This window comes from Perca fluviatilis, chromosome 3 (assembly GCF_010015445.1).
Source record: "Perca fluviatilis chromosome 3, GENO_Pfluv_1.0, whole genome shotgun sequence".
Classification (NCBI taxonomy): Eukaryota; Metazoa; Chordata; class Actinopteri; order Perciformes; family Percidae; genus Perca; species Perca fluviatilis.
The window spans coordinates 35345658-35369407 of record NC_053114.1 but is presented as its reverse complement, the minus strand read 5'-3'; the positions used below and the strand labels follow the sequence as shown (position 1 = coordinate 35369407).

The following is a 23750-nucleotide window of genomic DNA, read 5'->3' as shown; positions in this document are numbered from 1 at the left end:
AATTGCTGCCATCTGTGATTTTCTTTGTCAGCGTGCTCTTGAAAAATAGTTGTTGTTGTTGCAGTGTTAAAGTGAAGAAAGAAATCCTTGTAATTGCAAACCCTTGACCGTAATATGCAACTTTAATTTCGCACGTAACTTAAATGCCTTGTAAGACGTTTCTTGTTTCTTCTGTGTCCCTCCCTGCCCCACATCTCCCACTGCATCCCTCTCTTTAATTATCTCCCTTTTCAATCCCAGCATCTTCAAGTCTCATCAATGCTTCTTAATTTCCATCAATACCACTGCAGCCTAAGCTCTCCACACCTGTCCAGTCACCATGGCAACCTCACCTCTGACAGCAAAGAGCTCTGTAAGACATGGCATGCTGTATTCCCCCTGATTAGATATTGATTAAGCTTTTGTAATAAATAATAGGATCAAAGGGATTGTGTAGCTTTGCTTACCCAGGTCTTCTCCACACTTTCATTTAGTTATAAGCTTTTGTTATTTGGGAATCTGCATGTTAAGAGGGATGGGATTGAAATCTGCCACCCTTTGTTATTGCCAATCAGAGCCTACTTGAGGAACCTTTTTTTTTATAATCATTTTTAAAAGGAAGTGGAGAAGAGGAGGCACAATGACTCTTCTATGCAAATCTGCAATTTACAGACAGTGTTGACAGCACATTCAGGTTTCTGAGTGGCGTAGCTTGTGCTTAGTGTTTGTGACATGTTTCCCCTTAAAGAACATGCTAATTGGCCCGTTGGAGTGTGCAGAGGCTCCCGAATGCTTGAGTGTCCCTAATGGATGCATTGATAGATTAATGGGCGATAAAAGTCAAATGCTAAATGCATGGTAAGTGACAAGTGATAAGTCAATATGGTAAATATTTGTGTAGGACATAGTTAAGAAGTTGAAAGGCCATTATTCATAATTACCTACATACAAGCCATTTCTTGGTATAATGAGGCATATGGCATGAATTTCAAATTGTATGAAAGTAATGGTCTAGAGTGCATTTCTGTCAATTATATAAATTATAAAATAATGGTTTCAGCTGCAAAAGTATCAGGGGGACATGATAAAATTGGTTTGCTTCATCATAAATCCATTGAATCTGTATTTTTATGTTTTATCTGAAGAAAAATAGCAAATATTATCATCTAATGATAATGATGCATGTTCAGCTGCCAGCTTTAATTGAAGGTACAGTTTGGAAAGATGTTTAACGTGTAACACAGAAATTAGACAATGCAATTTGCAATGTTGTTGTCACTAATGGGTATTACTTTGGTTACCTGTGCAAAGCAGACTAAAACAATAAATAAAAAATAAAAACACTGCATGCTTTTTGATGTACTTTATGTAAAGGGCAGTGTGTGAATTGGCTACATTTGTTGATGTGAATGATGTGATTCTGAAATTCTGAAGACACTTGCTTGAGGACACTATAGGATTGAGACAGATATATCTATGTGTTGTCAGCTGCAATATTTGAGCTTTGTAAAAACAAACTCATCCCAATCACCACCGCCAATAAAGTAAATACACACAAGGAACACTCCAGGCAGACAGGAGGTTGTGTGTTTGTCAAATTTATACTGAAGATTTAGAGGGATACAAGCTTGAGAGAAGTGAGAAAAACGATTTTTCATTTCCCACACTGAGAGTAGTGGAGTCAGAATTGAGGATAAATCCAGGAACGGCAAAGAACCATGTTCGGAACAGTCTGACCTTTTTTTCTTACAACTCAAACAAGGATAAAGACAACAACATGTAATAACTTTCCCCTATCCAATCCATACTTCATGATTATCCCTCACTCCAAAACATTGGAAAAAATGGAACTGTCAAAAGAGTCTTGTTGTTCCATTTTCTTTCCCTTGGCCCCCCTCCTGGAGACAAACAAACAAACCCCTGTTAGCACATTTCATTAGCTTTAGGGGTTACAGAACAGATTGAGTATCGACAACGGTGGCTGTGGAGGCTTATGGCTCAAAGGCAACAGTAGAGGAAAATCTCAGGGGTAGGAGATGCAATCGAAAGGACCAAAATAATTCAGCAGGACTCACTCGAGGAACAATCCAGTTTGTCATGTGGAATCATGGAGTGTCTGCAGTACAATGAGAAAGGGTCCCTGGAGACTCGGCACGGGAGTCAACATGTGAATAGCCAAGAGTTAGTGCACCAACTGGCCACTCTTTGCCTTTTTATCACCTGCAAATTTAGCAACCATAAATCTGTTTCCACACCAAAGCTACTACATGGACGCACCCGAGAGGCCCATAAACTAGAAATGATGTTTGGTGTCTTGGGATGGTTTGATCATTGATGTTCCCTGGGGTATCATACTCTGCTCTGGGAACAATTAGTGTCAGGGAGTGTTGATTTTTTTTTTCCCTCTTTGGTGATGGACAGTTGCGGCTGCTGAAAATTGTTGAACCATGTTGATTTGCAGAGAAACAAGTTAAATTATCTCACCCGCTGTGCATAGGGGTTAGTTGTGAGATACAATATTGTAATAGGTTATGAGGCGTCTGGTGACTGCTGAACCCCTCTGAGGCTTAACGAGGGAGGAGGAGACTCAGGGCCATAAAAAGGACACCGACCATAGGCTTCAATGTGACCCGACCCGTCCTTACCTTAACATCGCTGTCGATAAAACGCAGCATGAGGAAAACCTCTGATTAATCGATTGACCTCCTGCTTCTTATTCACTGACGATAACCTGCAGCACCCATTGCACCTGATTTTGTTTCCACTGTAACACCTCCACGAGACAAGAGCTGAATATCCATTTCCCTTTAATCAATTCACAATTTATTCCCCTCCCTCTTCCAATCTCCCTTCCATTTATTATGCATTATTCGCCCTTTTTAAACGATTTTCTACTAACCGTCTCATCTAATTTGGTATTCGGATATGGTTAGCGCTGTTAGCTCAATTAATACAATGACATGTCCTGAATGCATTCTCCCCACAATCCAAGTGACAAGAGGATACCGAACGCTTCACATCTTCGCAAACAGGGTCATGCATGCACGCAATGATAGATCCAAACCTTTAGGAATTATTTAATCAAGCTAAGTGAATAGATAAAAAGGAAGGACAAAGCAGGCTCAATCTTCTACAGGACTGTGCTTTATTTTAGTCTAAGCAGAATATAATGAACTAGAGAACTACAGAGTTCAGGAGCACTATGGGAGATATCACCCCGAATCAGGGAAACGGACCCGAGCCAACGCTATTTCAAATTACATCTCTGTTTCAAACAAAAAAACAAAACAGGTTGTTGAAGTCAAATAATAAAAGAAAAGAGTATTCCATTTATTATGAATATAAATACCCAAATATATAATGATTTAATGAATGTCGAAATGAAGAGATAGTGAAGCTGGGAATGTAATGATTCATGACACAAAGATCAATGGTGCAAAACCACCTATGACTAAATGTGAATTCTTTTAAAGGCTCTCATTGAATGCTTGATTGGAGCAAACTGCTCAGTTAGCTGAGTTTGTTTACATTTTGGTCCTTGTAACCAATGGAAATGGAGGTGGATGACCACATCCTTATTTGTGTCAGAATGGGCTTGAGGCAAAACTGACTCTGGCAAAAGTGTTTGTCTTTACAACAGATTTTTTTTTTTTTATACCTTTTGAAGATAGAACATTTGGCATCCCCAGAATACAGTGTATCTGACCTCGCTCACAGGTAGTACTGTCAGAGAGAATAGGCTGGGTTTAAGGCATAATTCTCTCCTCACATTAACAAGTCAGACTGACTGGAGTAAAGCAATGGTGCACTATCTACTGTTGGTACAATGTCTTCAATGGACGGAGTCACATTACATAAAAAACTGTGGAAGAAACTTCCCATAGGTAAGAACAGAGAAGATGAAAATCAGAGATATATCAATGATTACCAACAACCCTTAAAAAAAAAAAAAAGAAACAACACAATTACATTGTGACAGGGATAGACAAGAGGAAGAACATTCCAGGAAACCATCCATGGCTTTAAGACAATGAGATATGACCGCGTCGGTCTCAAAACCAATCTGACTGCAAAGTTTGATATTTTTGGGGGTCTTTTTTTGTTTGTTTTTCTCAAAACAACAAAAGGCTTCAAATGAGATTCTTTTTGAACATGCAATGCTGATTCATTCGAACTCAGTTGTGCAATGGACTTTTTCTGAATCCACTTGACCAGTACCATCAATCATCCTTTTACAGTGCAGTTTGTTAATTTTTGTATTGATTTAGAAGCTTTTAGTGAGCAAAGAAATCTCTTTGAACTTGCCCATCCACAAGGGATTTCATACAGGGATTGTGTGGCCAAAAAAATACAGACAAAAGTGAAGTGATCAAAGAATATATCCCAATAAATCTCATGACAATGGGTCTATCCCAGCTTCAGTAGATAATAACAAAACAAAAGAGTGAAATTAAAGAACCATTCACCAACATGAGTATAAAATCCCATTTTTGAACATCAGTGCTTCACTATACAAGAAATAACATCATTTCATCTTCTGTTTTGGATAAATTATTTCATAGGTTCCTTCTCTTAGTTTCACTGAAATATATTAACTATTCTTTAAATTTTTTTTTTAAACGTTTGAACATGATCTATTGTACGGCCTATAAAGAAGGTTCAACAGAATTGAAAAATAAGCTTTATTGTATGTACAGGAGTTATGCAGCTGTGTGGTCAGGAGAGCTGTGGCAGATTGGGTCAAGCTGGCAGGGGGCTCTGCTGGAGTCAACAATAAGCTCTCTTGTTTCTCCCCTTCCTCCAGTCTCAGCCTAACCACCTACACGTGGGTTCCACCATGTGTATTAAACGTTTGATTTCAAAGTTATTTATGTACATGTTGAACAAACTGTTACCTGGAGTTTCATTTTGTGAAACTAATTTCCTTGAATTGTAAAGGCCAAACTTTGTCATGGTGGCTGATGCTTTTTTGTCGCACTGTCAAGCGGTAAGCATGCGGATGGACAAACTCTACTGTCACTGCCATATCTGTTCATCAGCCCCAATCGGACTAATCCAATTACCGCACAGGCGATCTTTCTTCTGTCAGAAAAAAAATCATGACATGTCGGTGTACACAGAATCTTAATTAACGGATCACTCCGGGGCTGTGCCTTAGGTTTGACACTAAGTCAAATACTGTCTAAGCCTTGGTCCGATGCTTAGGGTTGTAGGATGCATGTTCAGAGCCCAAACTTTAGGGGCTTAAAAGAACTAAATCTCTCCTAGATCCCTGCACTACTGTGGATACATTTTATAGTGACATCATTGTCCCACAGAGTTGGGCTTCTTAGCACAAGCTGCTATACAACTGTCCTCTGTTTTGTGTTTTATAGGCTATTTACATTAAGGAATAAAAAAAGTCTTTGTCTTCGTTACTTTCAGCCGTGTTGTTAAACATAATCGCACACCTCCAGCGATTAATTGCGTTTGTGGGTGGAAGATGGCATCTTTTTTTTGTTTGTTACTTGTTGGAATTGGATGGTGATACTATAAATCCAAAGCACAATTTAGGTGGTTCATCAGCCCTTCTGCTGGCTCAGCATCCCTACGATGGGACGCGTTTTTACAGCACTGACCTCATATTTGTGATTCTGCTCGACCTCCCTCAGGATCAGGGTAAGGCAAGGCTCTGAACCTCTCCACTAATCATGACATCATAGCGCCTGATGCCCTGAGTATCGGGAGTGATTTTGTGGAGTTTCAGTTTAGCACACAGCACCCCCACCAACCAATGCCTATTTCCACCTCCACCTTTTTCCATACAAAATCCCATTTCCACAGCAAAACCCTCTCTTGTGCTAAAGTGAGATGACGGAAAAGCTCTTTTCCAAAGCAGCTATTAAATGAGAGGCATTAATTTCTTCCCTTCTGTCCAACAGGTTCCTTTAATTATCTCTCCAGTTTCAGTCAATTACATTTCACTTCCTTTCCTTGAAAATCACTGCTATTTTAGGGTGAGTGTTATGCACCCAGGGGTTTGGATACTTGTAGACATGCTCTAGCAGTTTGCTGCTCGGCCCGCCATTGGCTGGGGCCCTCTAAGGATACATGATCCTCTAGAGGACTGACCTTATGAGCAGTGGTGTAGTGGCAACTGAGGAAATGGGTATACTATGTATTTACCCCCAATTTCTCATTTAATGATACAGGGTCAGATTGGGTACATGCATCAGTGGCAGAGAAGCAAGTGGTCTGAATACTCAGTGCAAGAGAACTGGCTAAACTTGTGCTCCAAACCACTTTTTGTGAGATGCTAAATGAAGGCAGTATGGCCACAGAGAAGAAAAGCTATATGCTTTTGAGGGTGTGGACATAATGTCTGACATTGCCTTGTAAGTTTTTCCCGGAATGCTAAATGTTATACTCTCACAATTAATTTGATTCATACTCATTCATTTAATGTGTTTCCAAATGACATTCTTTTTGTAAATTAGAGGACAAAAATGAAATTTTGGCAACAGCTTGGTGAGTGCCTGCTGGGTTGACATTTGTCACTGCTCTTAGAGCTGAAACATGGCCTAGACTAAAGACCAGACTGAGGCTGGAAGCCGGGCAGGCTGAGGCTGTTGTCCTTAAATGGGGGAATGGAAAGGTCTACAAACAATATTTTCTCGTTTTGGAGCTTCATAGCTATTTCTGATATTAATGCATGCCACTTTAGTAACATCCTCCCTGGGGTGTACAGTTATTACCTCCCTTGTTAAAAGTGTTGAAGTGCTGATTTCACAATGCCTAATTTAGCCCTGGCATAGCAGAGATGCTACATGAACACTGCACTGTTAGCCAAGCAGACAGCAGGATACTAGGCTAGGCTGGGTTTTGGCTCATTGGGGACTCAACCTGCCATTAGCAGTAAGAACTAGTACAGCATCTGATACAAGACAAGGTTCATGTTCAGCCTGACGGAGCCTCACTCGCAGAATGTATTCTAAAGATGGCCGAGACAAGCACAGGAAATTTCATTGCTCATGGAACATTAGATTTCCCATCGATTAGTTCAGCTTCACATGAATAATGAGCACAAACGGTTTGCAGAACATGGCTTTGTTTTGACCTACTTCACGGCACTACAATTTATGTAGCTTCCTGCATTTCCACCTAACGTCCGACAAGGGCTGAGTGAGGAGGGCTGGGATTTTTACCCTACTTTTATTTTTAAAAAGCTGTCACTGTAACTGGCATCGTTTTAGAATCTGAAAAACTACTGTGCTTCACAAATATTTTTTCAGCCCTGAACAATACTGTGCTTTGCCGGTGTCCCAGCAGGGATACAAGCAAGAGAGAGAAAGTGTAGCATGAGTTATTTTGTAAAAAAAAAATGTTGGTTTCGGAAGAGCTACAATTACATGCTGAAAGAAGAAGCACGTAACGCAGGGCTCACTGCAGCTGCTACTACAGAATTGAGGATTTCCAGCAAGATGGTTGGTTTAAAACCAATTATAAGCATTAATTTCATCCTGCTGTCTCTTTTAAGTTTCAGTAATGTCAATCTACTTTATATTATTACCACCTTGCTATGATATGGAAGGTTTTGTCCCACGTCCTCCTTCGCCTCTTCGGTTAAATTCGACAGTGTTATTGGTGCCAGGTCAGCTGTCAGCAGCCTTGCCAGGGAGTGCGCACAAACATAATTCTCTCTAATCTTCCTTCTGTCATCCATGTGCATGCAGGGGACCATCTCTCCCGTCATTTGGTCCAAGTGATTATCCTGGTGATTTTTCACTTGGTTGCTGCTAATGTATAGAGGCTGGTGATTACAGTGTGATTAGAGGGAAAGGTGAAATAGCATGTCTAATACGGTGCAGGAGATAATTGAAGGGTAGTGAGCACAGACATTAGCCAGGTTCGAAAATGCTGTTCCAAGGGGAGAGCTGCTGAACAGTTGGGCTGAGGTTTGGAAAGGCATGGGTGCTCTTAGGACAGGGGATAGAGAGGGTGTAGATGGCACGCTGATATCAAATCCTTCTGCTTATGCAAATGACAAAGAATAATAGTGCATTGAAGAATCTGCTGGCACATTTTTAGCGGTCCCTCTTTCAGTGATTCGGAATAGGTCTTGTCTGCGTTTCTCTCAAAAAGAAAAAGCTGGAGAAAGAGGGAGGGAACGGCAAGGAGGAGAGTCTCGGTAACAAACAGGAATTGGTGGGACTGGAGCCCAAGGTACCCCAGTCATATTTGAACCCTTTAATCCTGTTCTTTAAAAGCATATAGCATACAGCACAGATAATGTTTGTCACCAGGAGCTTTATCAAATTCAGATTTTCATGATTAAATCATTGGGCATCATCTTAAAAGCATCAGTTTAAAGGATCTCAATGTCATGTTTGGTTATTGACTTCCTCTCTTCACTTCCCTTTCTCCTTCTTGCCCAGCCATGCCTCTTGCCGCCAGCTGCCGGCGCTCAAAGGGCTGGTGTACGGATGTGAGCTGGTGTTTAACAGAGAAAATTGGGAAGTGTTCAGAGTGACTAAAACTGCATCGCTCCTCCCTCTAGACTCATTCCAAACATATTGATCTGCTTTTAGAGAAGAGCCTGCATCCAGAGCTCTAAAACAGTCAAAATAAAGGCTACAGGATTCTAAATCAAGACGTGACAGTACCGGAGTGCTTTACTCTGTCCTGCCTGGCGTCATTGTCAGAGAGGCTACAAGTGAGCTGAATGATGTCTAAGAGTATATCTAATTTAGATATAGTCTGTTTAAGCAGTAGCTTTTTTTCCCCCATAGGCTGTATGTATAATATATGAAGAAGCAGGTCAGGGAACATGTTAATAGTGGAATTTACATTATATTTGACAGAGCTAAATGAGCTCTAAAAGCCTGCACTCCTTTGCCATCAATACTGTAAATCGAGTTTGTCTTCAAATAAATGTTTGTTTGTATCTACCGAGAGACAAGAGGCAATTTTTCTCAATCTGGAGTTTTGCAGCAGCTCCAGTGGAAACACATTTCCTTGGCATGTCACTTATATAAGTCCCGGTTGTTTACGGGCATACTTTGTTTTTTGACAGAATTCCATAATGCCATAAGGGCCTTTTTCATTTGTATACTGAGTTCATTCTGCTGGCAGTTTCAGTAGCTGTCGCCTTATTCCTCCCTTTCTATTGCCCTCATAACCGTGCATTTGTCCATCTCTCTTAGTAGAACCCTCACCCTTTAACAATTTGTGGCTTCATAATTCACACTCCTTGTTGCAATACAAAAGGTCAAGAAAAAAAACAGAAAAAAACAAAAGACACCCCCATGTCCATTTTGCTTGGTCTTTACAGTGGATTGTCGCTTGAACAAAGAAGGCTAGTGAGAAGCCTTAAACGTCTGCACCCTGTCCAGCACAGACATGAGTAAGTTCTGTCTTTTTTTTCTTCTTCTCTTGTCATTCTTTTTTCTTCTTCTTCCAGAACAGTCTGTTCATAGCTGTCAAGAGAGTGTGGTGACTTATACATTATGATGAGCGAGATATCCAGTGGCTGATACCTTAACATCCAAGAAAAAGAGACTCGTTGCGTACAGGGGCAGATGAATGTCCCCCCCCCCCCCGTTTTCATTACGACTTCAAGTATTTTTTTTAAACAACAGCAAAAGTTAGCAAATCTACATTTTTTCTACTCTACTCTACTATTCTACAACCTGGTGCTAAATCAGCATCCAGAGCAAAAGATCAGCCCCTATACTACGATGCCATGTCTTTTTTTTTTTTTTTATACATTATTTCCATTTTCTTTTATTCGTACTTACAGTAGGCCACTGGATATTGATTTTAATGATTTTTTTGACTACGAGTAAATTGTAATACTTGCAGCTACAAGGTATGAGTTTTTAAATATATATTTATATATTTATATATTTATATTCTTTTAAAAAGCGTTTAGTCCTTTGGTCCCTATTTCCTAAGGAATGATGCATGTAAATTATCCTGGATTCTCCTCTTCTCTCCTCTTCTTCTCGTTTTCTTCTTTGATCCAGAGCTTGCCCTGTCACAGAGCACAACACCTGTGTAGGCACAAAAACCAAAATGGCAGCAGGCTGGTGTGTGTTTGTTTGTGTGTGTGTGTGTGTGTGTGTGTGTGTTGTGTGTGTGTGTACGTGCGTGCGCACGCACGCATGTGTTTGCGTCAGTACTTGAGTTGGCATTTGCACGTATTTATACATGTACAAAGTAGTTTTTTTTTCATTTTTCATTTTTTTAAGTGTAGCATCTAAATGTGTATGTTTGGTTTGTTATCTGTGTTTGTGTGTGTTTATCTATATCCTGTGTCAGTATGCATGCTTTGAGCATAATGAGTTTCTATAAAGGTTTGTTTTTTTCTCCCATCATGTCTAAAAAACAGCAGCAAAAAGTTGGTCTCTGCAAAAAATCTTCTTTCACAGACGCCAAAGCAAAACAGGGAAAAAAGAGGCATTTGCGAAGAAAGAAAAGACAAAAAACAAAACAAACAAAAAAACAACTCTGGGATCCCTCTCTCAGTCACCCAATCTTTCAGCGGGTTTCCAGCAGGATCAAGGGACCACGCTTCCTTCATGATATGTAGCAGAGCAAGAAGTCTTTGTACTTTTACTGCACTTGTGGAAATAAGGTGTTGTGGCCCTTCATCCTGTGACACACAGAGAGAGAGAGAGAGAGAGAGAGAGAGAGAGAGAGAGAGATATGGGGGAGAATAAGGAGAGTGGATTCAGTAAGGCTGTGGTAACATGCTCAGGGTTGCTGGCTCCTAGTTATCACACAGACTGACAGGCACAGCCAACAGCATGAGAAACAGACGGGGAGGAGAAAAAAATAGAGGAGTGTGTCAATCAAAACCAGAAATAAGTGGGCTAGAGGTGGGGTGGGAGATTTGCGTTTTAACCATATGGAACAGACATCTACACTGTGACAGCACTAATCCAAGGAAGGCCTAATTTAAACTGACTACATCTCCCTGCTTGAAAGGAAATACAGCTGAATGTTGCCTGAGATGTTGCTGTCATTCATTGTATTGTTAATTCATTACAAACTACCAAAATAACAAGAAGTAAACAAAGAAAAGAATGTTGAAATTGTGTAATCATTATGACAGAAAAAACTGATGGTTGTCCAATGTAAAAAAAAAAAAAAAAAAAGTAAATTTTTCAAGAAATTGCGCCTGATTTGGTTCCAATAGAAAAACCATCATAGCATCTCCCCTGCGTTTGTGTTGACTTAAAACTCTGCACTATCACTAAATATGTTCATGCTGCTGAGCTTTGGATATAAAATATCTAGTTTGCAGCCTGTCATCCCTAATGTGTTGTGAGCTACGATGTGGGTGAAGAAAGGCTACGCAATCACAGCAAATCACTCTGGGTGCGAACATGAAAGGGACTGACTTTGGGACAGGAACCTGTGTGGCCACACACTCTTTGTTCTACCTTTCCATTCCTGTAAATGAGCTTGTTACCATTTCATAAAAGATCTGCTTTTTAGATGCAAGAGCGGGGATTCTGGATTATTTCTTATGTCTGCCAAAGTGAGCCCAGACATTAGCAGCATAAAGCAGTCCCGATTACAGATGCTCTCTTTTATATGCCACTAGTGCATATACTGTACATCTACCACACAGCATAAACACATACTGGCTTTAAAATAGACCTTTTTTTTTTCTTTTTCTTTTGCCAGCATTATGCCCTCCCCCCACACCGCCACCTACTTAGATGGCTCCATAAAAGACACCTGGCAGTTAAGAGGCATAGTTGGTGCCAGAAAGACCTTATCCCTCCTGGCTTGCCTGACTAGACACCCCCTGAGTTCATTGGATAGACTACGGGAGGGAGAGTCGCCTGCAGGGCTTCTGAACGAATAGAGCAGTACGAGTTCGATGAAAATGACGAACTCTTATCAGGGGTTTGCCTGCAGGGATAGAAACAAACTTGCAAAGAAAGGACCCTTTTCACTCTGAATTCTGTTTGCTGCCTTTTTTACAGACCGAGTAACAATTATCTCAGCTACAAGCCACAAAAACATAAGATTAATTTATCTGGCGGCATATTCTTACTAAAAAACAACATGCAGTAGCAAATACTCGTCCCAGGTATTTGTATTTTTGTAATATTCCGCTCCCTGCTTATACTGTACATCTATATGTGTACAGCATGGCTGTATGGTGGACAGATTTTGGCCATGTGGGTCTGCAGTGCTGCCTGCAGCTCTGCTATCACGGCGCAATTGGTTTGCTCCCTCATAAATAAATACATGGGAAGTGATTCTCATGTTAGGCAAACAAAACAATCTTGCTGAAGTACTCCCTGTGCAGATGGAATCCATGGAGAAGTGGAGTGTCAACATTTGCCTGTGCTCTCTGCGGGAACGGTGGGGATTTAATTGGCTACACAAACATAGGGTCATCTTGGCCATCTCTCAACTAAACAGCTGTCAATCGGGGGGAGAAAAAGGTCCTCTTTTTGCAAAGATTTAGACTTTCATAAAAAAAAATAAAAATAAAAAATAATAGTTTGCTCGAAAAAAACTAAAAACACTGTTGATGTGAATGTGAAGAAATAGAGAAATAGAAAATGCAGGACATCCATACACATGAACCCCACATAAGAAGTAAAACATCACAAGGGCACACGGTACAATAGCACAAAAGGGTTAAAGGCCACTTCCAGCTATAATCAACCAACCAGTAAGCACGTCAGTTACATTATGTACAACAGGTACTAGCAAAGAAAAGGCATCGTTTTACTGCACTCCACAAACTGCCAATATACAATATACATTATATATATATATATATAAAAGGAGGGCAGAATATAAAGAGATAGAGTTTAGAGATATCAATCAACGCCACGTCATGCAACGCAGTCACAGTCCCACCACATGACGTCATCCAAAAGAAAATGACACCATGGGTTCAACTTACAGCTGTGGGAACTTGTCCCCATGACAGGTGTGTGGGTGGGGGGGTGTGGCTATAGCGGAGAAAGGCCACCTCACACTGTGATTGGTCATGTCAGGTTGCCAGGTTGGTGGGAGTGCAAAAAAAGGAAAGAAACAGTGGTATTTTCTTTTCCTTAAGTTAGAATTCAAAGCATCCTTTCCATATGTATTCCACACGCTCACTTATTCGGCCCGACAAATCAAATGAGTTATTATGATTATTACCATAAAAACTGAAGAAAAAAGAATTGACAAGTAAAACAGAAATAACAGAACAAATAATCTCACACAGCACAAAAAAGGGCCTCTTCTTGTGCCTCGATGTGGTGGTGAAATATTCTCAGGCTGACAACATTTGCAGGTTAAAAGGTTGAATTCATGTTTTTATATTCACAAAGATAACCCTTAAGGCAGAAATGCATATTTTAGAAACTTGTCCTGTCTACAGTAATTGGATTTGCCTTGCATTGTTTGCTATGAGGGTGGCTGTACAGTGAGTGCTTCAGCTTTTTTGCATTAAGTTTATCTTTAAGACACAGAACGCAATTTCCGAGTAGCTGGGCCCCTGAGACCAGCAGAAGAGAATGCTGTCTGATCGCGTTTTTAATTCAACTTCAAAGCGAAATTGTCCGTATTAGAGAAAAAAAAGGGGACTTCTAAAGTTATCTACATGTTGAAGTTTTACCTAAGGAACACAGAAAAATCATCGTTCAAGTTACATCGTTATAATGCAGTTGGATTTAGAAAATTAAACAGTTACAGTTGAACTTAAATATTTTAGTCTTTTGCTCAAGAACTCAATGTACTGTCTTCTGCAATACAAGGCAATCAATGAAAAGGAAAAAAAAGTTCTTTATAGTAGATTGGTCAAATTTTTCAAAGCCAACTTCTTTAAATAAGATCCCGCATGGTTTTTAAGAATCCATAAACCAAGAGCTGGCTTCAGAAGCCCCACTAGGGTATTTTTTCTTTAATGTTTTCATGGGATTGCTCTTGGTTTTGGTCTATTGGTTTTCCAACAACAGAAGTGATGTAATAACAGAAGAAAAACACAGAGATGGATTGAACCAGACCAAAGATGAAAAAACACACACTCTTACAACACACACACACACACACACACACACACACACACACACACACACACACACACACACATTTCCTGATAAAATGACAGAATGTTATTGTGGACAATTTTGGTACTTCTCATCTCAATGCCTGCCGTGTCATTCAACGCTGTTGGAAGATATTTTCCATTTGCCCCCCCCCCCCCTGCTCTTCTTAGGTTGTCTGCTTTGAAAGCCTCTCTTCAATTAGCAGGACACGGCTCTATTCAAATGCTATCAGGCAAGAGATAAAGGGAGCATCTATCATTTGTATTCCATACCACATTCCATTAATGCCATCTTGTGGCTTTTAAAAAGTCTAGTCTAAAACAAACAAATGGTATTACCATGCTTTTATTTATGGAGGAATATAATCCAGGCTTATGTTATTGTAATGAAAAGTTGCCTAGCCAATTGGGCGAAGAGAGCATGCATCTATATTATTTTTGCACTGGCAGCTGCACTTTGTAACAGATGGGTGATGATTCTTTGAATCAAGCTTGACACCGTGAAATTAGTCTTTATTGAAGGATGGTGCCACTTTAAGTAAACCTTCCATTTTATTATTTTGTATGAAAGCTCTGACTTTTTAAAGCCCAAACAAGGAAGTTAGATGTTGGACATATCTGGTGGCAGATCTACTATCAGCACAACCATACATTTGCAAGATCTCTTGTTTGCTCAACTTCGTGAGTACATACTTCATATATACCAGCATCAATAAAAACTTACAAGCAGATACATGTTGGCATAGTTCACAACTATTCTGCAATGGATGAGCATGATTTCAGTAGGTAATATTTTCACTTAAAAATGGTTCAGTATTAAATTAACTTTGTTGCTGTAGATGTGTAAAACTGGCATAATTTGAAATTAACAGTTGTCATATAGTTTTGGACAGATATTTCCCCAGAACCACACAACACATGTCCAACATGTTTACATTGGCATTTGCAGTCATAGCATTCAGTTCTGCTTTGCTACAAGGTTACAGTTAATCAAAAAGAGATACGAGGACATGCACTAATTGGATAACCAAGTTAAAATTACAATACCACAACATACCTATGCTGTGTTTTTGCTATTTGTGAAAATTGGCAAACAATAAATGGCGGAATATGAAAATGGACTATGACTTTCAGTTGAGAAAATATTGGTGAAGCCTCAATTGAACTAACCAAATAGTGCTTTACTAGGGTTGGTGCTGTTTTCCACCGTTATACAAGCCACTGCAGTTTGTAGGGTGAGTAAGTGCTTTTCCATTAGCGTCTTTGTTGATGTTTTTTTGTGAGCACAAACTTTTCTTTCAAACACTATGCATTTACTCATCATGCTCATCAGTAGTCTTGTAAAAAAGTTGTTATTCCATAAATCTACTCTGTACTATTGTGCATCTCCTCAATGAATTTTCCTGTAAGTAAAGGTTCAGCTGAAAGGGCCTCTAGATTTATCTAAGCAGCTGACAGGAATCTAACGCAGAGCTATTGTAGGAGAGAAATTACTGCTCTCTGGTTTTATGATTTTGTAGCTCAACAACTTGCATCGATTCTAAACGCCATCCTCAGTAGATGGGTAATCATGCACAGCTGGGTATTGATGATGTCATCAAATTGCACTGGAGAGTCCTGCAGGTACAAATTAGATTTTAAACCCCAGAAGAAACAAAAACAATTGTGTGGAGCAGGGCAACCTGACAAAAATCTTAAGAGACTGATTCTGTGAAGAGGTCCATCAAGAAACAAGTGCCAGACACTTTCATGGCTAATATATATATATATATATATATATATATATATATATATATATATATATATACTGTATATATAACACTTTGACCTGCAAAAATATGTCACATCAAGGCTCATGGCGCGAAGTCAGATCATGACTAAAGAACTGTTTCCCTAGTTGGCCATATTTAATATTGAACTAACTAATGTGTGCACTTTCTAGTTGTATTAGTCTGTCATGTTAATACATGTAAATTTCAACAGAAAGTATTTCATGCAAATGATGCATGATGGCTTTCTACTGGTTGGAAGACTGGTGAGTAAGTGCAGTTAATTTTCCTCTTGTTCCTTCTCGCCCTGCAGTTAACACCTCCCTGGATTTAGTAGTCCATATAATTGTTTTTAAATTGTATTTTATTTTTTTTTAAGCTTTCAGTTATTAATGTTTGAACACAACAGAAAATAATCCTACGTAGATTTAAATTCTAAAGAATATTCAACATGTTTGCATAATAGTTAAATGCACTCTCTGCAGCAACAATAACTAAACTATCCAAATGAAGAGAACAGTTTGGTTTGAGAACAGGCATGGCATAGAATGGCACGGCGTTTTCTAGCATGGGTGTTACTATACCTGGGTATGGACAGCAGACGAGTCAGTAAGGTCGGTTGGCATCCTTTGGCCGCTTTAGCTGCACCTTCAGCCTCTTCATGCCTATCTGAAAGCCGTTCATGGCCTGAATAGCGGCTTGAGCACTGGACGGGTTATCAAAACTCACAAAGCCTAAGACAGGAACACAGAACGGGAGAGAGATGGGGGTCGAGAAAAATGGGGAAAATGGAACAACATACGAGGGGAGAAGAATGGGGGGGGAGAGATGAGAGAGAAACAGGAAGATGAGAAAGGGAGAGGGAAAGAGATGGGGAGGTAAGACAGGCGAGATGAAAGAAAAAAAGAGGGGAGAAGAAGAGCCTTTTTAACTCTCAACAATGACACAACAATAGCTCTTTGTTTTCTCTTTTCAACGGATTAATTGAAAATCTTTGAATTAAAAAGATTACACAGAACACCACAAAGGGTAATAACACAGATATTAAAAATCAAACGAAGAAGAGCCATTAGAAACCGCGAGTTTAACTTGAGCAGAGAACAAAAAAACATGAAAAGGTGTTCAGAGTCTCATGTTGTGTGAGGATTTTTAGAGCAAAGTCTGTAAATGTTACCTGAGTGTTTGAGGCATGCAAGAGTGGCAGGACTGTGTGTGTGTGTGTGTGTGTGTGTGTGTGTGTGTGTGTGTGTGTGTGTGTGTGTATGTTCATGTACGTGTGTGACTGAGCGTGTATCTGAGTAAAGAGTAAAGGGTATGGGGGTCGTGACGAGATGCTAGGAGCAAGGTGTGTAGGACGGAGGTGCCGGCTGCTCTGAGTTATCACCTGGGTGTCGAGGCGGAATGAGCCCACAGCTTTCCACACCGGGACTCCTTGCCTGCTCTTATCTTACTTCTGTGATTGACGGCCCGAATTTTCCGCCTGCCAGCTGATTTGATCACACCGCTATGGGTCCAATTTAATTTGGGGGGAGAGGGCAGGCTTTTGTCAGTGCAGGTGAGATAAGGCTTCTGCTTTTACAAACCCTTTAAACAAACTGAGCAGGGAAGGGCCTGTCAGTTGGCAGTGATCCCCCTCCCAAAACACACACACACGCGCACACGCACACACACACACACACACACACACACACACACACACACACACACACACACACACACACACACACACACACACACACTATCCCTGGCTTTAACGAATCTCCATACCTCACATTTACATCCACATGCCAAAGAGGTGAAAGGATGCTGGGGTCATAGTACGAGAAAGACTGCACTGCAATAAATGCTTGATTCCATATACATTAAAACAATCTAAAAGCAGAATGAGATATTTGAAAATGCTTCCAGTTTTAGCTGTTTTTCTCGAGACAAAGTAACTGGCTGAAGTTTCATATCTTTGATGGAGCACTGAGTGTGTGTGGTGCTATGAAACGCAATACCCCAGATGCTACTACTGTTTGAGGTATGGCTCTCACAGCAGCCATCCATATTAGCAGAATGTCTGTATGTGTTGTAATGTTATGCATTTTTAATACAAACACACACAAAGTTGCAAAAGTTATTGGGTGACAATGGGGAAAAATCTAAGTCCATGTCCTGGTTGAGCAGCTGAGAATGCTACAGTATAGTAGTATAGTATAGTATATAAGTCTCACATTGCCATAAAAAAAGTACTTATTGTGTAGTGATGCTGTGCATTGATGCTATTTGGTACTATGAAAACCCCTTTCTGCACTATTGCAGGGGTGGCTGTAGTGTTGAGGTCATGGTTCAAATACGCTTATAGGCTTTGACAAACTGTGTCCCCTGCTCTGCTGCAACTACCAATGAACTCCGTTTGAACAAGTTAGTCAACCTCAAGTTGATCGCTTGAAGCTGCTTAAAAATAGTGCTACAAACTTTACAGTTTTAATGAATTTCTTTTCACTTTTTTTGTGATCATTATTTTACATTTGCAAGTGTTGATTAGGAGATTTGTTCTTTTAAATAACATATGGCTTAATGGTGGCTGTTAAAGACTAAACGTGTTAAATTAACTGAGGATGGTGAATACGTGCACAGTAAATACATGAATGTACAGATGGAATGAACATGCACAGCCAACTTTCCTCAACTTAAAAGTGGGAATGAAAAAAAAAAAGAGTCATCTCCGCATATAGATTTGGTGGGCTTCATATTTTACGTGTGTGTTTTAGTCCATTCTTAGAGGACCTTTTGAAATGTTCAAGCTAAATCCAGCTAATTCCACCTAACAAGGTAAGCTTTGATCCCTTTTAAAAGTCAATATTGAGTGACTAAATGCAGAGGATTAAGACTAAAGTTGTATCCATAGAGTCCCAGGTTAGATTAAACATAGTCTATATCCTCGACATTCCACTTCCGGGATTGCTCCTGTCCCGCAGGAAATTCCACCGGATGCATGTCTTTTCGCTGATGTCCGTTTCCTTCCGCTTTCTTTGTGTTGGAATTTTAAACTCTGGTGTATTTATGAGGACTATGGTTAACTGCTCTTCAGATCTCTGCAGGGTAAATCCAGACAACTAGCTAGACTATCTGTCAAATCTGAGTTTTCTGTTGCACGACTAAAACAACTTTTGAACATACACGTTCCACCAAGTTCCTTTACCAAGGCTATTTTGCAGAGGCTCTGTGCGGAGCTTAGTGCCGCCATGACAATTGTGATTGGTGTAAAGGTCCAATATGTATATTTATACTGTAATAAATCCAAAAATGACACCAATAGATCATCAGATATTAAGGAAACATGTTAAACTGAAATACTATCTTTTCTGACAACAATGCTAATGTCAGTATTTTTTCTTTTTGAAATTTACATTCCGTGACGGAATTTATGTTTATGTTTTGATCTGTGTGTTGTTATCAACTGCCCAGTTTGACAGCCAGGCCGGGTTGCCAGATATACCTGTAAAAACGTAAACCCAGCTCACTAAAGCTGTAACGGTAGTACAGCCATGAAAGCAGCAAACAAACGAACAGGATCAATGGAGATAGATTCTACCCGACCTAAAAAAAAAGAAAACAGCATGTTTCTAACAGTTGCGTGACCAGAGACATAACAACCCCCTGGTAAATATTGGAGATGCATTTGAAAGATGGAGACAGCTTAGATCCCAAAAGGACGCAGAATTGGCTTATTTCCTCCTGAACAGGTAAGCATAGCTTCAGGCAAATTTATCACAGCCACTAGGGACGGGCATTTTATGTCATTTCAACATTTGTGTACTCACATTGAATTATATAGCTAGAGTACCCGAGTTGGTTACTCGCAAAAACAATTGAGACACAGCCAGTAAAGTGATCCCGACTGGTCCTGGCTAACGCCGCCATGCTAACCCTGTTAACTGCTAACGTTACCGGGAGGACCAGCCAAGCGGGCCATGGCTGTTTACAACGTGTAGTTCAGTGGCTGGAGCCGACAACGGTGAGTTATTTAATTTCCGCTCAATTTTCATTTTCCTTCAGTACACCGTCTGTGTTTGCGGTATATTCTTGGGTTTTCCCTTTGGCGGTCCAATCAGCGAACAGAGGGAGTGGCTGAGAACGATGACATTGAGGTTGTGTGCTAGTTTGAGTTGTAGTTCTGTAATGGCGGCGGAGAAAGATGCGAGCAAAGCCATTTGGTCTGTTCTGGCAACGCTGCCGAATGTCCAAAAGTCAAAGCCCAAGCAAGAACAATCTTTGCTGAGTTTTGTTGGTGGCCATGATTTTGTGGCCCACCTCCCCAACGGGGTTTGGGAAAAAGTTGATTTTCCAGCTCGCTGCGTTAGTGGTGAAGGAGTGGCTTATAGCGATGCTAAGCCGACGTCACGACCAAAAGTTAGCGATTGGTTATGGCAGATCCAGAGCGGCTCTGGGCAGATCCAATAGTTTTAAACTTCAAGAGAGTACCCGCCTTCAAGGAAGTTAACACTTGTCAATGGAGAGTGGCCAGACTCTCTGTACAAATGAAATGTACGAGAGTCTGGTAGGACCAGGCTAGAAATGTTATACAAATCCTCAAGTCTTTTCTTCATCTCACCTGCACACGTGTTTAATATCACACCATGACACATATTCATAGCCATTTCATCGCAAAGCAAATAAAAAAACCTGAACTAAACAGTATCTGTCTGAATTGACAGTGATGCATCCCTTAAGAGTATATACTCCAAATCCTACTTCAGAAATACATCCTTTAAAAGAACGTGCTTCGAGTGCTCCTACAGTGACCTTTTCATCATATTCAAATTTTCAAGCACCCTCCATCTCAAAGAGTGATGTCTGTTTATCTTCTCTCAAAATCCCCAAATGTAGTTCACCTGTGCTGCAGGGAAATCAGGCCATGTACGCATAGATGTTTTTTTTTTAACCTCACTAGAATCATTCTGCAGTGGCAAGCAATATTTCAGAGGTATTTCATTTAAATGTATTAATAATATTAACTAAATATTTAACATACTGCATCTACTAGAGACTGTGATGTGCTGCTTTTGAAACATTGTAAATCAGTTACTTTTCATTTAGTCCTATTCAAATTCACACTACAGTGCTTTGGAGATTATCTCCTCAACTAACAGTAAGGTCATTGGCTTTCTGTCAGTTTGTACATTTTCTTTTTAAAAAGATGTCTATTTGGTATCTATCCTTTTTTCCCACACCAGTGTGCACAAGGCCAAGTGTATACATTTTTACAATGTACAATTCATCAGTCTATCCATCTATTTTTCTACATCTCTATACTGTATGTAGATATATATAATACAGTATATCTACACACGTACATGAGTCTACAGTGCCCATTAACCACATCCTCAAGGCTAAACTCACATTTTTAAGATGAAGTGTTCCAAGTTCTTAGAGGCCTAATAACTTATCCCCCTTAATGCACAACATCATGTGCCTAATTTGTTAATGTCTTACAAAGGAGCCCTGGGGCTTCTGCTATAAAAAGTAGGGAGAAATTAATGGGAGGGGGGGGGGAATCCACACAAAAGAATCATGGGTTAAATTGCTGTTTTTCAGCCAAGATCTTAATTACAAGCTGTGGAAAAAATAAGCCGGTGAGACTGATGAGGTCACCGCCCCTTTGCCCTTCCCCCTTGTTGACTGACGGATAGTGATAGCGAGAGGCATATGTTTCGAGAAGAGCACACAGAGGGAGAGGGAGAGAGAGTCCTGAGATGGACAGAACAAGACAGATGACGGAAGAGAGGAAGAGAAAGCCTCATAGACATGCCATGTTGAAGGGAAACTGAAAGAAAGCCAATGCTGGTAGTGTCTCTCGCTCTCTCTCACTCTCTCTCTTTCTGCCTGTCTCCTGGGTGCTGCTGTCCAACTGAATCAACAGTATGGCCCACACCAGTCTATTATTATCTCTTTAAGCCCATGGATTCCACCTGCACCGCCTCCACCCTGATGAACTGGTTTTCTGTGTGGGATGCTGCTAGGTTGCCCGGCAGGAGGACTGGGGGAGTGGGGGGGGGGGCTGGGGAAATGCTGTTCTCTTGGGTAAGGGAGTCTGGGAATGGCAGAGAAGGGGAGATGGATCTGTGTGGAGCAAATGGCAATGTGGAAAGATGTTTGGGTCAGTAGCTATGTGAGGGATTCATGGTGGGTTTAGACGTGTTATTTTAGGCAATTAGAGCGTCCACCTTTTCACGCCACAATCTCCCCTTTCTATTGCTGCGTCCCGCCTGTGTGATGGAGCCAGGGAGCACCTGTGCATTGCTTTGCTCACTTTTTTTTTTTCTTTTCACTGTTGATTTTTGACTCACCAAAACATTTGCTCTGATTGGTCGCTCGGTCCACAAAGACTTTGGCAGAGATGACGTTGCCAAAAGGCAGGAACATTTGCATGAGTTCCGCATCTCCGAACTCCTGGGGCAGGTGATAAATAAACAGGTTGCACCCTTCTGGCCCTGGTGACGAGAAAGAGACAACAGGAGGGTTACATTGGGAGCATAAGCAGTGAGAGAAAGGCCATAATAACATGTGGAAAAATGACATAATAAAGCACTCACAGACTGATCTCATGAAGTGGCGTATGCATGACACGTGAATTCGTATGCCATTATTGGCGTGTTATCAAGACCCATACTTGGTTTTTAGCGTGTTTATCAACGCCGTTTGGCCTCCATTGACTTACGTTACCTTGCGATTGCGTGTGAATTGACGCCGTAGCGAGTTGTATGAAAGGGCAAAAATCCACATGGGGAAGTTGGTTGGGGTGGAGGATGGGTAAAACACAGGACTTTCACCCAGGAGAGCGGGGATCACGTCCCGCATGTGACGTTTTTTTCGTCACGTGTGATGTTTACATTCCACGTTTGTTCTTTTGCTAATCCCAACCGTTTCTTCTTTTCCTAAACCCAACCCACGTGTGACGTTTCCTATACCCAACCGTAGCCTCGCAAATAACACACCACGTGGTTACGCTGTGACGTTGCAGACTGCCGTCCGCTGTATACAGGGTAGACATACACATGGATAGCTCAAAATGCGTACAGATAACACGCCACTTGGCTTTAGGAAAGTGGCATGTATGTTTACGTGAAGTCATGATGTCATGTTGGCAATCAAGACAATAATCCAAGCAGCACAAAATGCTGATTATGTTTCATGTGGCACAACTATTAGTTGTTTTAAACCTAGTTAAGGTGGAGTCACACACGTGGTTTGGACAGCTCTTTTTGTGGTTTCCATTTGAATCCTATTTCACATAACTATATAGATAAGTGGCACTTAAAAAAAATACAGTTAAATTTGACTATTCTCTGAGGCAATTGGAGTGCACGTGTAAACAGCCGCAGAGAGCAATAAAAGAGAAAAACAGCCAGAGAAAAAAACAGATACAACAGGAGGAAGAAAAAACACAGAGAGGTTGATTAAAAGAGAAAGATAAAGACGCTTGTATTGAGAAAGAGAAACCCTGAGACACAGAGGAAGAGAGAGGGGAGGAGGAGGGGGCATAAGCCAAGTTTTTGTTCCAATTACTCTCTGACAGTAGGACTGTCTTCCAATCTCTCTCCATCCCTCCACACTCATCCACCCAGCTGCCACATATTGTACAGGCCAATCTGGATAAAGGGAGAGAGAGAGAGAGAGAGAGAGAGAGAGATGTGATGGACTCGGGGACAGTATGCTTGCAGCTGGCTGCACGGCTAGCATTCTCTCCTGTCTCATTGCTCTGGGTGATAGCATGTCGAGATGAGAATGGGGCTGGTGAGAAGGCTGATAAGGGCAGGAGTGGTGGCTGGCTGTACTGCTGCTATGCCTCGGTGAGATAGAGGACACACACACACACACACACACACACACAGGTAGACAGAGTGGGGATTTTTTTTTTGGTAACAGTTAAAGGCTGAATCTCACTTCTGTCGGTTTAGGTCTTAGAT

General features: G+C 40.7%; 1 protein-coding gene across 11 annotated transcripts in view; it reads right to left on the bottom strand.

The window, feature by feature from the left end:
• Nucleotides 1-3103: 3103 nt before the first annotated feature.
• The window catches only part of celf6 (CUGBP Elav-like family member 6), a 145183-nt gene continuing 124536 nt past the window's right edge, over nt 3104-23750 (bottom strand). For 10 of the 11 annotated variants that reach the window (XM_039796085.1, XM_039796079.1, XM_039796084.1 and 7 more), the window contains 3 exons: nt 22131-22274; nt 16380-16529; nt 3104-10612 (listed from right to left, as the gene is read on the bottom strand). In XM_039796085.1, coding sequence (XP_039652019.1) covers nt 16402-16529; nt 22131-22274 — 272 coding nt within the window. In that variant the 3' untranslated portion in view covers nt 3104-10612; nt 16380-16401. Of the gene's footprint in view, nt 10613-12895; nt 12971-16379; nt 16530-22130; nt 22275-23750 lie in introns of those variants that run through there. The other variant, XM_039796080.1, reaches the window with a different exon arrangement.